The following is an 18,479-nucleotide window of genomic DNA, read 5'->3' on the forward strand; positions in this document are numbered from 1 at the left end:
TTATTTGAGAAAACAAAAGATTCATCATCCTTGTTCACATGAGATAATAAAATTATGCAACCACAAAAAATTATGCAAGAAAAAAAAGTATCTAACATATCAATAAATTAAGACTTGCATAGCTTTATTTAATTTTAATTTTAATTGAACAATGACAAACCATAAAAAATCGAATGAACAAAATATGTCATTAGAAAAAATTATGTAACAAAATTATCTAACATAAAAATAAAATATGAGGAAGACAATTCAATTCACTCTCTTTAATCTTTAGTAATTATTAATAGTTAATAATAATAATTAATAATCTTCAATATTGACACAAATGCAAAATGGACACTACACAATTCAACTTCGATTTTTTAACATATATTTTTAATTTAAATTTTAATTTTAATTTTAATTAAACAGTGACAAACCATAAAAAAATCGGATGAACAAAACAATTATGTAACCAAAAAAATTTATGTAACAAAATTATCTAACACAACAATAAATTAAGAGTAAGACAAATATATTAGATTTTTAATTTTAATTTTAATTGATTACAAGCCATAAAAAAAATTGGATGAGCAAAAAAATTTATATGTAACCACAAAAATTTATTTAACCAAATGATCTAACACAATAATAAATTGAAAGGATGACAATTTAACTCACTCTATTTAATATTTAATAATTAATAGTATTTAATATTGACAGAAGAGAAAAATGAACATGACTACACAATTCAACACAAAATTATCTAACACAAGTACACAACAATAAATTAAGAGGAAGACAATTTAACTTACTTCCTTTAATCTTTAATAATTAATAATATTTAATATTTGACACAAGGAAAAAATGAACACTACATACACAATTCATGAACTCCCCTTTTTTAATATGCTAGTAACAGATACGTGCGTTGCACGTGGATATCGAATTTGAATGCACTATGAATGGTCACAAAATTTTGCAAATGAACGTTATACACAATTTTTTCATCTCCTATTCAATTATTTTAAACAACCGTGATTTTTTCAATCATTTTCTTGTTCAATTTTCTAATCATTCAATTTTTTGTATGTTTTATTTTTATTTTTCCTACTTTATTTTCGATTAAATTCACAAATCTTATCATCATTTTTTATTTCCATGTTTCTTTGTCATTACCGAATTTGATATTATTTAGTCTCTTTGACATTTACCTGTTTTTTTATTGTTATATTATTGCTTTATTTATTTGAGTTATTGTAATATACTTTTTTTTTTTATTTAAGTTAACTTTTTGGGTTCCCCCCTCTTTTGTGTTTTATTAAAAATCACTCGATTTTTTCATTTTTTTCCACCGTAACTAACAATACATAATTGTTTTTAGGTATTAATTTGTCAAATAAAAAAAAATTGTGTGATTTGTTGTTTGGTTCTTTAAAGTTTTTTAATGTTTAGACATACATTTTTCTTATAAATGAAACAAACGTAATATTAAATAAATTTTTAACACTATCATTCGATACATTCTAAAGTTTTTTTTACGCGAGATATATTTATTTATTTATTTATTATTAGTACTACTAATACTAATACTTATTATATGTATTTATTATTATTATTATTATTATTATTATTATTATTATTATTATTATTATTATACATTAATTAATGTATATATGAAGTTATTTTTTTATGAGAACAAAACCATTTCATTATATATTAATCTTTATTTCTACGTGCAATCAGATTTTCTTATTTATTATTATTATTATTATTATTATTGTTGTTGTTGTTATCACTAACTATTATATTTATTTATTTATCATTATAATTATTATCATCATCAATTGGTTAATATTGTATAGGTTTTCGTGCAATGACATTTCCTAATTTATATATTAATTATTATTATTAGTATTACTAAAATTTATTACACTTTTATAATAGTAATAGATATATTTATATTATTAGACGAACAATATACAATAAAACTAATTTACACTTTGTTTTTTATGAGATATATCTACACGCAATCACTGAATCACATTTTGTATTTATTTTTATTATTAGTATAACTAATAATTATTATATGTATTTATTATTATTATTATTAAAATCATCATCATCAATTAATTAATGTTGTATGGGTATTCATGCAATGAAATTTCCTAATAATAATAATAATAATTATTATAATTATTATTATAAGTATTACTAATACTTATTATTACTATTTAATGTTGTATATATGGAGTTATTAGTATTACTAATAATTATTATATATACATAAATTATTTAATTTTGTATAGATTTTTCATTTATAATAACTTTTTTATATAAATTTGGATAAAAACTTTTCATGTACCAAATTGAGGGATAATAATATAAACTAATACTTATTATTATTATTATGTTGTATATATGGAGTTATTAGTATTGCTAATAATTATTATATATATAAATTAATTAATTTTGTGTGGATTTTTAATTTATAATAACTTTTATATATAAATTTGGATACAAACTTTCATGTATCAAATTGAGGGATAATAATGTAAAATTACAATTCAAACTCATACTTTTATAGTATTTTTATTATTAGTATCACTAATAATTATTATATGTATTTTCATATAGTTACCTAAATATTATTAAATTAAAATTAGATATATTATATTGTAAATATTAATTTTTAATAATGCATGTATTTTTGTATATGCTGTCATTTTTTTAAAATAAAAAAATTGATAACATTTTCATCATTATTTTAATTATTTTTATGCTATCACTATTTTTTATCCAATTAAGTTTCAAATGATGACAATCAAATTTATAATTTTGCATTCTATCTCCATTAAACACGATTAAAATTGAACAAATAATTTTTTAATTTAGTGTAAATAAAATGAAAAAAACTAGTAGATACATAAAAACTCACAAATGTGGATACAAACATCAATTTAAAACACAATAATTTAAACATTAAAACAATTTGGATAATAAACAAAATTATTAATTTACACATTGAACTTAAAAACACAATTTATTTTATATTTACACAATAAATCAAAGAGAACATGACAAAAAAATTTAATTGAACAATGAGAGGCAAAAAATATTTGTAGGATAAAAATTCATCTAGCATGACAATAAATTAATAGAAAGTCATTTAAGAGGAAGATTCACAATTAAACTCTCACCATTTTAATGTTATTAAACTCACACCTAAACTCTCACCATTTTAATGTTCACACAAAGATAAAGTGAACATTTAACAATTTATAAACTCATACTTTTTAATATATATATATACATATATATATATATATTATCTATTATTACTCTTATAAATACATGAGTTCCAATTGTGAATTTTTTAATTCGTCATTATTTATCTTACATAATATTAATTAAATATTTTTGTCATTTTCAAGGTATTTTTTGGTTTTTCTTTTTATTTTCTAGATTAGTCTAGAATAATTAATTTTTTTTATTAATTGTTAACATTTAATTCATGTCTTAAATTAAAAAAAAGTTATTAATTAATTAATTAATAATTAATTATTGAAATTATAAATATATGAGTTCCAATTGTGAATTTTCTAATTTGCCCTTCTTTATCTTACATAATATTAATTAAATATTTGTCATTTCCAATGTATTTTTTGGTTTTTCCTTTCATTTTCTAGATTAGTCTAGAGTAATTAATTTTTTTTTTATTAATTGTTAAAATTTAATTCATGTCTTGAGTTAAAAAAATTTATTAATTAAAATTTATCTTAAGTTTTGTGTCTATTTACTTATTCAAAGTAAATTAATTGTTAAATTTAATTCATTTCCTAAACTAAAAAAATTATTATATTAATTGAAATATGTCTTAATTTATTTGTTATAATATATATCTATAAAAGTGTAACGCCCCGTTTTTTTATCTTAAATGAGTTTATTTGAGTTAATCAGAGATTACAGAGTTCTCGAGCCGGTTTGATTTTGATCAGGGTCTTTTTTGCAAATTTTGGATTTTTCAGGGACTAAAACGCAAATATGGGTTTTATTAGATATTTATAAGGGAAATGTCTTGTATTATTCATTCATCACCTTCCCTTAGCCGCCTCCCCTCCATTGAAACGCCCCAAGCTTTCTCCAAGCTCCTAGATTTCAGTCCGAGCTCGATCCGGCCGTTCGAATTTATTTCTGAAGGCAGATTATCGATCACTGCAGTGAGAGCTCTGTTATATCGTAAGTTTTTCTTCGATCCGGCACATTCTAGTTTTTGGATGTTGTTAGAATCGTTCTATATTCGAGTATGTTGTTCTCTACCGAGTTATGATCGTTTATTATCTGTCGGTTTTGAAATAGAGCGACGTTCGGAATTGTTATGATTTTTGGAAGTATTATTCGAAAATGTGGGTTTTGAGATTTGTTGGGTTTGTCTTGTTGTTGTGGTTTTAGCATTGAATTGAGTTGATATCAGTATTGAACTGCTGTCTGCGTTGCCGGTTTGTTCAGTTTATAGCCGTTATGCCGTCGGTTTGAGTTTTGAGGGTTTCGAACCGTTTTTGAGTTGTTGAACTTGGCTTGTAAGTTGGTCTTTGTTGTTGATCAATCTCTTGTATCTGAACAGATTCGTTTGGAGTTGTCAAGCCCTGAGTTAGCAGCTGATTGATCGTTTCAGAGTTGGACGAAGATCGGTAATGAGATTTACCTTGATCCATAGTTGTTGTTTAGATTGTATAGTTGTTGATACAATCTTTTGTTGTAGCTTTCCTGAAGTTGGAACTACTGCATTGAAAGGTAAAAGCAGTCATCGTAGCGGGATAGCATACTCGGGACTGTGGTTCTCGAGTTTTCCCTTTGAAATCACATACTTGCATCTACACTTGTTCTAGCATGAAGAACTTGTGTTTTGTTTGATTGCTTTGGCTTTTGTTAAATGGCTTATGCGTTATGTTTCTGTTATGCATTCATCTTGAGCCAATCTTGTTTTCAGCGGGTAGAACCGCCCTTTTTGTTTAGACGTTTGGGAACTATGATTGAGTGGCCTAGGTTGTAGTATTTCGCCTAGTGCTAGCATACTCATTATGGTTGCTCAAAGTCTAGAGGAGTGGGATACGTGGCACCACCTCGATTGGGAGAGTCGGTGAGTTGTTACGTGATCTCATCCTTGGGATCACAAAAGCACAGCAGCAATCCCTCGTTTATCACATTTGATATCCCGGTTTAAAGACATGCATTTCATTACGTTGCTTTGATTTCGTTCTTGAATTGAAAGCATGTTTATTGTTATATTGCTTGATATGTTGCTTTTACTGGAAATGTCGTTCTCATCGGTTATCCGGCTGTTGCTTTGTTTTGTATGTGTACTTGGCAACAGGTGGGGCAGAATCAAGTCAGAAGAGGCATGGTTAGCTCCGAGGGAAAGTTGTAGCAGTGAGACTCGGTTTAAAAGTCGTGTCAGCATGTCTACCTAGCGTTGTTAGAACATGTTTAGATATCGAACTTCGTTATTATGTTGTATTGACATGCAAGCTTTGCCGTGTTGTTATCATGGCATGTTATAGTTTGGAGTAGTTGTTAAACTCTAGAACTTCATGTACTAATCGAAGGAACTACTATTTTAATGAATGTGTTGATTTGGATTGCATCGGATTGGGTGTTATCGGAGTGGCCAGCATGTTTTCTGCTGTTTTATTCTTCTGCAGGGGGGGGGGCGCCCGAGCTGCTATTTATGGCAGCCCGAGCATACCCCCATCCGGGAGCTGGGCAATGTTTCTGCCCAGGGGCGCGCTCGCGCGGTTATTTATGGCCGCCCAAGCGCGGCCCTCTAAGTTTTTTTTAAAAAAAAAAAATTTTTTTGTTTGGTTCTCTTTCCTTCCTTTCTTCTAGCTATTAGATCTTGGTTGTTTACTCCTTAATTAGATGTTTAGAATCGAGGTCTCACATTAAGTGGTATCAGAGCGTTAAGATTCTTGGTCGAACTAGAGCGAGCGGGGTAGATCGAGTCTGTGTGCATTGAATCCTCGCATGTGTTTGAATTAACTATTGCGTACTTAATTCCATGTGAGCATGCTTTATTGTTTGAGCAGTATTTGAATTACATGGTTCTGTGATTTAAATTTATAAAGCATGATCTACTTGAAATATAACTGTTTCTGTTATCGACTGGTATCCGGTATTCCAAGCGGTTGTAAGGGCACTGATTGTAGCGATTGAAATATCTCGTGTCCTAACCTTTGATTATCAGATGGGTCCTCGTCGAGTGATAAACAGAAACACACCGCCAGTTATCCCTGCGATTGAGCAAGCTAGCACTGAAGTTGATCAGTTGGATGCTTCAGCGACTCCTATGGAAACCTTGCTGAAGAGGTTTCAGTCGTTCCATCCGCCGTTGTTGATGGGTTCAGAAAAACCAGTTGACTGTGAAAGTTGGTTGGATGATATGGATCAGTTGTTTGATTCCATTGACTACACAGATGACCGCCGAATCAGGTTAGTAATTCATCAGCTGCGGGGTAGTGCTAAGAGCTGGTGGATCATGACAAAGAAAGCATTTGAGAGTAGAGGTACAGAGGTTACTTGGACTCTTTTTAAATCTGAGTTTTATAAGCGGTTTTTCCCTATCTCGTATCGTAAGGATAAGGGAGCAGAGTTTGCAAATCTGAAGCAAGGGAATCTGAACATTGAAGAGTACGTGGCTAAGTTCGATAGTTTGTTGCGTTTTGCACCGCTAATTGCCGGAGATGAAGAAGCTAAGGCAGATCAGTTCATCAACGGGTTGAACCCCGATGTCTTCACGTTGGTTAACACCAACAGGCCTAGCAACTTTGTGGATGCCATGAATTACGCAAAGGGAGCAGAAGCAGGCTTGTGGAGGCAAAGAGGTAATCAGGGGGCACCTCAGCAGCAGATGCAGTATCAGAACCAACCATCTCAGTACCAGAATCAGCCACCTCAACATCAGAACCAGCAGCAGAGGTATGAAGGTGGTAGCAGTGGGGGAAACAGAAAAGATCAGTACAAGGCAAGAGGTAAGCAGTTTAAGAGGCAAGGAAACAGTTCTTCCAGTTCCAGTGGTTCGAAGCAATTCGGTTCAGGACCGAGTTCTGGGTCCTCATCTTTGTACTGCAGCAAGTGTGGAGGAAGACACTCACCGGATCAGTGTGTGGGAGTCTTTGGTAATTGTAACACCTGTCAGCAACCGGGACACTTCTCTAAGGTGTGCCCTCAACGTAACAGAGATAGAGCTCAGAGTGGGAGTTCGTCTAGACCTGCAGCTCAGCCTGAGAGGCAGTCTTCTGCAGTGCACTCTTTCCAGCCTCAGCAGCAGAACCGACAAGGAGGTAACTCTAGTGCAAATCAGCCTCCGAGACAGCAAGCACGAGTCTTTGCATTGACAGAGGATCAGGCTCAGGCAGCGCCTGACGATGTCATAGCAGGTAACTGTTCGATTTTCGGTTATTCTGCTCATGTCTTGATAGATACGGGTGCTTCCCATTCCTTTATCTCTGAGAAATTTGTGTTATTGCATGCTTTGCCAACTGAATTGTTGCCTACAGTAGTAGCTGTTACTTCACCTTTGGATGGAGGAATTGTTTCTGTCAGACTAGTCAGGAACTGTGAACTGTGTTTTGAAGGAAATTTGTTAGAATTCGACTGTATTGTACTTGGACTGTCAGATTTTGATTGTATTGTCGGGATAGATGCTTTAACCAAGTACAGGGCGACAGTCGATTGTTTTCAGAAAATTGTCAGGTTCAGACCTGAAATGGCGACGAGTGGAAATTCTTTGGTAAGGGTTCTCGATCTAGAATTCCTTTGATTTCAGTGTTATCTATGATTCGTTTGCTACAGAAAGGTGCAGAAGGATTTTTGGTGTATGCAGTTGATGTACTGAAATCTAGCCCAGCTTTGGTCGATATACCAGTGGTTAGAGAATTTGCGGATGTGTTTCCGGAAGATGTTCCTGGATTGCCGCCTATTCGAGAAATCGAATTCAGCATTGACTTAGTGCCAGGTACTCAACCTATTTCGAAAGCTCCTTATCGTATGGCACTTGTTGAATTGAGAGAGTTGAAGGAGCAACTTGAGGATTTGATTGCCAAGGGATACATCAGACCTAGTGTATCGCCTTGGGGTGCTCCTGTTCTATTCGTTCGGAAGAAGGATGGTTCTATGCGGCTCTGTATCAACTACCGTCAATTGAATCAGGCTACAGTTAAGAACAGGTATCCTTTACCCAGAATAGATGACTTGTTTGATCAACTGCAGGGTTCTTCTGTCTACTCTAAGATTGATCTGAGATCAGGTTATCACCAGTTGAGAGTGCGAGAGGAAGACGTTCCTAAGACAGCATTCAGGACGAGGTATGGTCACTTTGAGTTTATAGTCATGCCGTTCGGTTTGACCAACGCTCCAGCGGTTTTTATGGGTTTGATGAACCGTATCTTTCAGCGTTATTTAGATGAGTTCGTCATTATCTTTATCGATGATATTCCTATCTACTCGAGGAACCGTACTGACCATGCAGAGCACTTGAGGACCGTACTGCAGATTTTGCGAGTTGAGCAGTTGTTTGCCAAGCTGTCTAAGTGTGAATTCTGGTTAGATCGAGTTGTCTTTCTCGGTCATATTATTTCTGAAGATGGAATTTCTGTCGATCCCAGCAAGATTGAAGCGGTTATGAATTGTCCTAGACCGACATCAGTACTTGAGATCCGAAGCTTCATGGGTTTAGCTGGTTATTACCGTCGTTTCATCGAGGGTTTCTCGTCTATTGCCAAGCCAATTACCTAGCTGACTCAGAAGAATGCGCCTTTTGTTTGGACTCCAGATTGTGAGGCTAGCTTCGTTGATCTGAAGAAGAGACTGACCAGTGCTCCAATTCTTTCTATTCCGAAGGGTACTGGAGGTTTCACAGTCTATTGTGATGCTTCTAACCGAGGCTTGGGTTGTGTTCTTATGCAGCATAAGCATGTGGTGGCGTATGCATCGAGGCAGCTGAAACCGCACGAGACTCGTTATCCGGTTCATGATCTTGAACTAGCTGCGATCGTCTTTGCTTTGAAGATCTGGCGTCACTATCTTTATGGTGAGTCCTTCGAGATTTTTTCTGATCATAAGAGTCTTAAGTACTTGTTTTCTCAGGTAGAGCTGAATATGAGACAGAGAAGGTGGTTAGATCTATTGAAAGATTTCGACTGTGAGATCAAGTATTATCCGGGGAAGTCGAATGCAGTTGCAGATGAATTGAGCCGAAAGCTTTGTTCTTTATCTCTTTCTACTATTGGTGTTTCTCAGTTGATCGATGATTGTTGCACTTCTGGTTTAGAGTTTGAAACAGATAGGGAGACTATCAGAGTGTTTGCTATTCAAGCCGAACCAGAGTTGTTTATTGCAATCAGAGAAGCACAGAAGTCTGAGCGAAGCATTCAGGTTTCAGTAGAGAAAGTCAGATCTGGGCATCAGTCAGAATTCCAGGTTAGAGATGACGTCTTGTTTGTGAATAACCGTATTGTTGTGCCTGATATTTCGGAGTTGAGACAGCGTATTCTCCGAGAGGCTCATTGCAGTCGGTTCAGTGTTCATCCTGGAGGTCGTAAGATGTACAACGATCTGAAGAGTCAGTTCTGGTGGAAGAAAATGAAGGGCGATGTTGCGAGGTTTGTATCTCGGTGTTTGAACTGTCAGCAAGTAAAAGCAGAGCGAAAGCGACCAGGTGGTCTATTGCACAGCTTATCTATTCCTGAATGGAAATGGGATCACATTTCTATGGATTTCGTCACGAAGCTACCACGATCCGTTCGAGGATGCGATGCCATTTGGGTAGTGATCGACCGATTGACGAAGTCTGCGTGTTTTATTCCGTACAGGATGACGTATCGTCATGATCAGATGGCTGAGTTGTATGTTAGCAATGTTGTGAGATTGCATGGTGTGCCGAAGTCGATCGTTTCAGACAGAGATCCTAGATTCACTTCTCACTTTTGGCACAGTCTTCAGGGGGCACTTGGTACTCGATTGCATCTGAGTACAGCTTATCATCCTCAGACCGATGGACAGTCAGAGCGGACTATCCAGACGTTAGAGGATATGCTGCGAGCGGTAGTGCTAAACTTTGGCACTAGTTGGCAGGACTCTTTGCCTCTTGTCGAGTTTTCTTACAACAACAGCTTCCAAGCAAGTATCGGTATGGCGCCTTTTGAGGCATTGTACGGTAAAAAATGCCGATCTCCATTGTTTTGGGATGACTTGTCCGAGTCACCAGATTTGGGACCGGATATACTTAGAGATATGGTAGAGCAGGTTAAGATCATTCAGACCAGAATGAAGTCAGCTCAAGATAGACAGGCGAAGTATGCAAATGTCAGACGTCGACCTCTGAGTTTCGAGCAGGGAGACCGTGTGTTTCTTAAGATTTCTCTGTTCAGAGGCACCGTCAGATTCGGTAAGAGAGGAAAGTTATCTCCGAGATTCATCGGGCCGTACGATATTCTCGAGAAGATAGGCGATCTTGCCTACAGACTTGCACTTCCTCCGTCTTTATCTGGTATTCACGACGTTTTTCACGTCTCTATGCTGCGAAAGTATCATCCAGATCCTTCTCATGTTCTGCAGCCTGACGAAGCCGAGTTAGACGAGACTCTGAGCTACTTTGAACGACCGATTCAGATCCTTGATCGGAAAGAAAAGCAACTCAGAACCAAGTTGATTCCGTTGGTGAAAGTGCAGTGGAGCCGTCACGGCATCGAGGAAGCAACTTGGGAGACAGAGTCTAGCATGAGACAGCATTTTCCAGAGTTATTCGAATGACGTGAGTTCTTCTTACTGTCTTTAGTTCTTTATTCTATCTTATGAGTTGTGGTTCTCATTGATTTCGAGGACGAAATCTCTTCTTAGTGGGGGAGAATTGTAACGCCCCGTTTTTATCTTAAATGAGTTTATTTGAGTTAATCAGAGATTACAGAGTTATCGAGCCGGTTTGATTTTGATCAGGGTCTTTTTTGCAAATTTTGGATTTTTCAGGGACTAAAACGCAAATATGGGTTTTATTAGATATTTATAAGGGAAATGTCTTGTATTATTCATTCATCACCTTCCCTTAGCCGCCTCCCCTCCATTGAAACGCCCCAAGCTTTCTCCAAGCTCCTAGATTTCAGTCCGAGCTCGATCCGGCCGTTCGAATTTATTTCTGAAGGCAGATTATCGATCACTGCAGTGAGAGCTCTGTTATATCGTAAGTTCTTCTTCGATCCGGCACATTCTAGTTTTTTGATGTTGTTAGAATCGTTCTATATTCGAGTATGTTGTTCTCTACCGAGTTATGATCGTTTATTATCTGTCGGTTTTGAAATAGAGCGACGTTCGGAATTGTTATGATTTTTGGAAGTATTATTCGAAAATGTGGGTTTTGAGATTTGTTGGGTTTGTCTTGTTGTTGTGGTTTTAGCATTGAATTGAGTTGATATCAGTATTGAACTGCTGTCTGCGTTGCCGGTTTGTTCAGTTTATAGCCGTTATGCCGTCGGTTTGAGTTTTGAGGGTTTCGAACCGTTTTTGAGTTGTTGAACTTGGCTTGTAAGTTGGTCTTTATTGTTGATCAATCTCTTGTATCTGAACAGATTCGTTTGGAGTTGTCAAGCCCTGAGTTAGCAGCTGATTGATCGTTTCAGAGTTGGACGAAGATCGGTAATGAGATTTACCTTGATCCGTAGTTGTTGTTTAGATTGTATAGTTGTTGATACAATCTTTTGTTGTAGCTTTCCTGAAGTTGGAACTACTGCATTGAAAGGTAAAAGCAGTCATCGTAGCGGGATAGCATACTCGGGACTGTGGTTCTCAAGTTTTCCCTTTGAAATCACATACTTGCATCTACACTTGTTCTAGCATGAAGAACTTGTGTTTTGTTTGATTGCTTTGGCTTTTGTTAAATGGCTTATGCGTTATGTTTCTGTTATGCATTCATCTTGAGCCAATCTTGTTTTCAGCGGGCAGAACCGCCCTTTTTGTTTAGACGTTTGGGAACTATGATTGAGTGGCCTAGGTTGTAGTATTTCGCCTAGTGCTAGCATACTCATTATGGTTGCTCAAAGTCTAGAGGAGTGGGATACGTGGCACCACCTCGATTGGGAGAGTCGGTGAGTTGTTACGTGATCTCATCCTTGGGATCACAAAAGCACAGCAGCAATCCCTCGTTTATCACATTTGATATCCCGGTTTAAAGACATGCATTTCATTACGTTGCTTTGATTTCGTTCTTGAATTGAAAGCATGTTTATTGTTATATTGCTTGATATGTTGCTTTTACTGGAAATGTCGTTCTCATCGGTTATCCGGCTGTTGCTTTATTTTGTATGTGTACTTGGCAACAGGTGGGGCAGGATCAAGTCAGAAGAGGTATGGTTAGCTCCGAGGGAAAGTTGTAGCAGTGAGACTCGGTTTAGAAGTCGTGTCAGAATGTCTACCTAGCGTTGTTAGAACATGTTTAGATATCGAACTTCGTTATTATGTTGTATTGACATGCAAACTTTGCCGTGTTGTTATCATGGCATGTTATAGTTTGGAGTAGTTGTTAAACTCTAGAACTTCATGTACTAATCGAAGGAACTGCTATTTTAATGAATGTGTTGATTTGGATTGCATCGGATTGGGTGTTATCGGAGTGTCCAGCATGTTTTCTGCTGTTTTATTCTTCTGCAGGGGGGGGGCGCCCGAGCTGCTATTTATGGCAGCCCGAGCATACCCCCATCCGGGAGCTGGGCAATGTTTCTGCCCAGGGGCGTGCTCGCGCGGCTATTTATGGCCGCCCGAGCGCGGCCCTCTAAGTTTAAAAAAAAAAAAAAAATTTTTTTTTGTTTGGTTCTCTTTCCTTCCTTTCTTCTAGCTATTAGATCTTGGTTGTTTACTCCTTAATTAGATGTTTAGAATCGAGGTCTCACAAAAAATGACACTTTAGTTATTATCACTTTTCATTTCATAATTAATACTTATGTGTAATATTTTTTTAAAAATTTTAGAGACTACAAATATAATCAACAACATCAATATTTTCCTGTACAAGTTAAAAAATATACTCATTTCTAGATTAGTTTCAATTGTCAATTTTTTAATTTGCCCTTCTTATTTTACATACTATTAATTTAAAAAATAGATGTAGTTTAAATAAGTGAAACATAGAGAGTATGATTATAAATTATAATTAAGTTTTAAGTTGATATTTGTACTACAATATAATAATTGGCTAATAGAATCAATTAATACTAATAAAATAAAATAATTATACAAGTAGTTAATAATATTAAGTTAATATGGATAAATTGTTAAAAGAGCAGGACATATGATATTCAATATGATAACTAGACTATATAATTGAGACAAGCCCACAGGGGCATAGACGAGTTAGTAAGGTCTGAGGTGACGCGGAAAGAGATTCTCCAGCGTTGCGGGTTCGATCCTCGTGTGGAGCATATTTCCTGCTAAAATATTGTGGGGTATGCTCTGGGGGTTGGCCATGTTGCTCCCTCCTTTAGGTCTCTGCCGCTCGTGCACATCCCTCGATTTAACCTCCGCATGAGCCAATGGACCTCTGACTCATGTGGAATGGGGTCCCCTTCGGGATCAACCTTTTTTATATATATATAATTGTGACAGATAAAAAATAAATGTATTTTAAATAAGTGAGACAAAGAGATCGAGTATGATTATGACTATATTTTATGTGGATATTTGTATTACAATATAATACTTGGCTAATAGAATTAATTAATGTTAATACTTATGAAATCGTAAAATATTGCGTGACAAAACATAAAAAATCACAATAAATTCAAATCGATTTTAAGTTAGGCAAGTTATTCTTATATCTAAGTTACTTGAATGATTTATTATAAAAAATTTTAACTTGTTTAAAATATGATTGTTCATCCTCTAAAAAAATATTTTTCTTCATATTTTCTAGTCTACTCAAATTTTTAATGCAAATAATATATTTAACATACTATTCTTAAAAATTATAAATTAATTATCACACTCATATATAAATATTTTTATGTCATGTACAACAACATCTACTTTAAATATATATAAAATTTAAAACAATTCAATTGGATTATTATTGAAGAAAATTAAGAATAAAAGAATATATTCAAGTCAAAAATTGAGATCGAACATTGTTGAATTGTCAAATATCACGTCAGCAATTGAACTAACAATAGTCAAAAATTAAATAATAGTGCACCAAAATCAAATTTGACAAATCAATTGACTAAAACTCAAATTTAGATAAGTTAATGAATCAAAAAATCACTTATCTGAAAAAGATTACTGTAGCAAGTTAATCTACAACAATTGTCTTATGATTAACATAGTTTATCAGAGAAAAAATAATACGTTATTTTTATTTACTTTATCAATGAAAGATCAACTTTCATATCTAAATAAAAAAGCTTTTAAATAAAGGAAAAATAGTTTTTTTTTTGTTCAATAACTTATTTAATATTATGATTTGGTCCACTAAGTTTACAAAGTTTATTTTTGATACGCTAAATTTTAATTCAGTTATTTTAGGTCTAATTGGGTCAGAGGCCCATTGGAAAATACTGACTTATAATAAAAAAAAATACTGACATGACGTAAAAATGCTGAAGTGAGATCAAACATTGTTGAATTGTCAAATATCAAGTCATCAATTGGACAAACAATAATTGAAAATTAAATGTGAGTGCACCATAACCAAATTTGACAACTCAATGGACTAAAACTCAAATTTGGGCAAGTTAATGAATCAAAAAATCATTTTTCTGAAAAAAATTACTGTTTTTTTCCTTAAAAATCAATATAAGTAAAATTACTATTTAACATAAATTGTTTAAGCTGAGATGCAATAATAGTCTCGAAGAGCAATCGAAACATGATGCTTGAGATTTTGTAATATTTAAGATATTTGAACTGTATTGTTACCATTAACTATAAATTTTGGTAAAACGATACGTATTTGGTCATACAATTAATATCAGTCAAAACCATAATTTCGATTCACATTGATTGAAAACACAATTGTTGATAAGGTAATTGTTTGGGTGCAATAATTGTCATCTTGAGTTGAACAACTAAAACATGTATTTGTTTGAAGTGTGATACGATCTAAAATATTTGCGTTACACAATTACCACTAACTATAGTTTTTAGTAAAGTTTTTAATAAAACACAAATCTCTCAATCCTACCGTTTGTAACAATATAAATATTTTACGTTTTTTAATAAATATATAACATATGTTATTGCTTTAAAGTTGTTAGCTTTAAAAATAAAACTCAATGAATAAACATATAATATCACTAAAAAAACATCTATCAAAAACCGACAAATACATAAAAAAAAAAAGTTAAATAAGTCATATGATCACTTCAGTAGCTAATTAGATATTGAATCATAATTACTGAAGTTTGAACTGACACCCATAAAAAATATAACACTTGATTTTAATAAAACTAAACATTTAAAATTTAATAACTCCGATCACAATCAAATTGTTATTACGCGCAACACACATATATTTTGTTTAGTATATATATATAAGATAATATTAGGTTAGATTAGATTAATAATAGTAATAATTAATAATCTTGTGAGACCCATGAACAGCGTAAAAGCATTTTATTCACGGACCCTCATAAATCGTATGAAACCAATTATTAGATTGAGGGTGAAAAAGGAAATAATCAAAGACATGTAAATGTATACAAAAACACCACACAAATTTTATTCACGTCATACCAAATATTAAATACACACAAGCCATTGTTTAATTTCCATCAAATCACAACCCCTCATGTAATACAGGGCTGCCATTGATTTCCAATACAAAGATGCTTTACAGAATATGGCCAGTGTGGCCAGTCCCAGTCAGGTTTCCGTCCCCGACATGCCCAGTTCCGGCGGTGTGGTCTGTGCCGAGTGGGTTCAGGTGGTTGTGTCCCCCGGTGCCTGTAGCGGTGTGGCCCGCGCCAAGTGGGTTGAGGTGGCCGTGTCCCCCGGTGCCCGTAGCGGTGTGGCCCGTGCCGAGTGGGTTGTGGTGGCCCCCCGTGCCAACTGGGTTGAGGTTGTTGTGTCCGCCTGTGCCTGTGGCGGTGTCGCCGATGGCGGTGAATCCGTGACCATACCCGCCGGCGGCACCCTCGTGCTTCGCCAGCCTGTTCTGCTGAACCGCCCCTTGCTTCTCGCGCTCAGCCTGCTGAATCTTGGCCTCTTTCTTTTGGGTCGCCATATCTTTCATCATCGGGTCACGGGTCTTAATCTGCTCCGCCTGCAGGTGAAACCAACGAAAACGAAATTAATTAAGCTTGGAAAAAAATAAAACACCCAACAAAATTAAATTAACACCTTAATTTTTTCTAAAAAACGAACGCAGCGTATGAAAAACTGATATTTACCGTAGCTTAAGCGAACTTTTTAGAACACTGTTAATAATAATAATAATACAAAATCAAACCTTTTCTAGGACGGTGGCCTTGGTCTTCTCCATGCCAGATCTGGCAGAAGCCGCAACATTAGCCGCTGATTCCTTAGCTGACTGCATGCTTGTTGAATTCTGAAAATATATATTACGACAATTTCCCACGAAACTCAGATAAGATTGATTGTAATTAAGAGTATATGTAAAAACTTGGATGAATCTGTGAGAGATTTGAAGAGCTATAAATAGAAAGTGGGAGTGAGGAGTTTGATACATACGTGGAGATGTGGAAATGTATTGTACAAGGATTTCATGACAAGTGTTGGACATTTGTTACCTCGTGATGGGATGATAAGAAGGGTTTCCCTTTTGTTTTTTTGTTTGTTCCCATTTAATTTAATTTAATATATAATATCTTATTGAGTTTAGGAGCCAATCTTTTAACACGTATTGCTTCTTCTTTTGTTTTTTTTAAGAGGAATATTATATATGGCAGTGCAACTATGCGAGAACGTGGTGGAAATTAATTCGATCTATCATTATTCGTTGGGGATAACGTTTTTATTATTCTACAATTAATCTTATAATGATCTTATTTCATGGCGTGATATAAATTTTTTACCCTGTTATTGTGATCTACACAACCTATGCATAGATTGTGGGTAATTACACTCTCTTAATTGCTTGAAATTATGTGATCCTAGCTTTATAATATAGCAATCATGAAGCAAGTGTTCGGGTGTAAGATTAGTTGATCATAATTTAATTTATCGTCAAACTTCTACCTTTCTATAGTAAATTGTTTTTCAAGCTCAGGTCCTTTTACTGGAATTTTTGACGGTTTAGTTCAACCTACCTTATGAGTATTATCCTAATAGGAGATCTAACACCCATGATTTATTATGTCAACCTTATAATATTAATTATGCATATATATATATTGAGATGTGGACCATTCGATAAATGATTTGGGTATTATACTATTACTCATATGGTCGAATATATCGACAATAATTAGTGTCATGTTAGCAATATATAGCAAACATCATTCAGATATGACTTAAGTATTCTTATAGAAAATGATTATAAAGTAAAAAAAAAAGAATTTATTATACTAAGATCAAAATAATAATTTTTAAATAAAAGTTGTGTACTGATTTTTTTTAGATGGAGGAGGAGATTCTCATATATTTTTAAGAATTGCAAGATATCGACTTAATTGTACTATTTTTTAATCATTAAATTGTACCCATTTTTTTTTACCATGTATGTAATTTATTTTATTTATTTTGTCGAATAATAAATTTTACCCATTTTTTTTTGTGTTAATAAATTGTACACAATTTTTTTTTTTTGAAATAAATTGTACTGTATTTGGGTATATCCTTGTAGAGCGTAAACTGCCCCACAATGTCGGATCAGAACTCATCAGCGGACTAAAATAAGTTGACTGGGCCTGGAATATAAACGGTTTTTGGGCTGTAATAGAACGATTCGTTTAAGGAGGCAACAAGCCCATTTCCAAAATTTCATGCAAATTATAACTCTACCCGCACATGCCATGATAATATTAATCCCTTGTTTAATTTTCAAATATGAGATGTAAATGGCACGTCACTTGAATTTAGATGAATATATATATATATGATAAATTTGAAATATACACGCATGCACAGAAACAATATTGAAATAAGCTGAATTTTGTAATAATAGCAAATGTGTATAAAAAAAAATCTTGTTGACGTGCAAATAATTTTTTTATGTAATATAGAAAACTGATTTCAAAATAATATTTATCAAGATCAAGTTATTAATTCGAATATTTGGGGATCATTACTTTTCTCTGCCTTTTTTCCATTGCGATATGATGCATATTTATCAACGAAAGTACTCCATAATTTGAATGTATAAGTTTCTTGTTTAAGTACCACATATTGGGGTGATTCTGTGTTACACCAGTAGAAACGTTATTCCTCCATTTTTTGTACACGATGTTAGCGTGACATCTCAATAAATTAATTCAAAACTCATACTCTGTACATTTTTTTTT

At 34.0% G+C, this 18,479-nt stretch overlaps 1 protein-coding gene across 1 annotated transcript; it reads right to left on the reverse strand.

Annotated features, from left to right (window-relative positions):
* Window positions 1-15,719: 15,719 nt before the first annotated feature.
* Window positions 15,720-16,636, reverse strand: LOC140892967 (uncharacterized). The gene is made up of 2 exons (XM_073302027.1): window positions 16,466-16,636; window positions 15,720-16,279 (listed from the first exon to the last, which is right to left on the reverse strand). The coding sequence occupies exons 1-2, from the start codon at window positions 16,550-16,552 to the stop codon at window positions 15,848-15,850; spliced, it is 519 nt and encodes a 172-aa protein (XP_073158128.1). The 5' UTR covers window positions 16,553-16,636; the 3' UTR covers window positions 15,720-15,847.
* Window positions 16,637-18,479: the final 1,843 nt, after the last annotated feature.

Source organism: Henckelia pumila, chromosome 3, assembly GCF_033568475.1.
Source record: "Henckelia pumila isolate YLH828 chromosome 3, ASM3356847v2, whole genome shotgun sequence".
NCBI lineage: Eukaryota > Viridiplantae > Streptophyta > Magnoliopsida > Lamiales > Gesneriaceae > Henckelia > Henckelia pumila.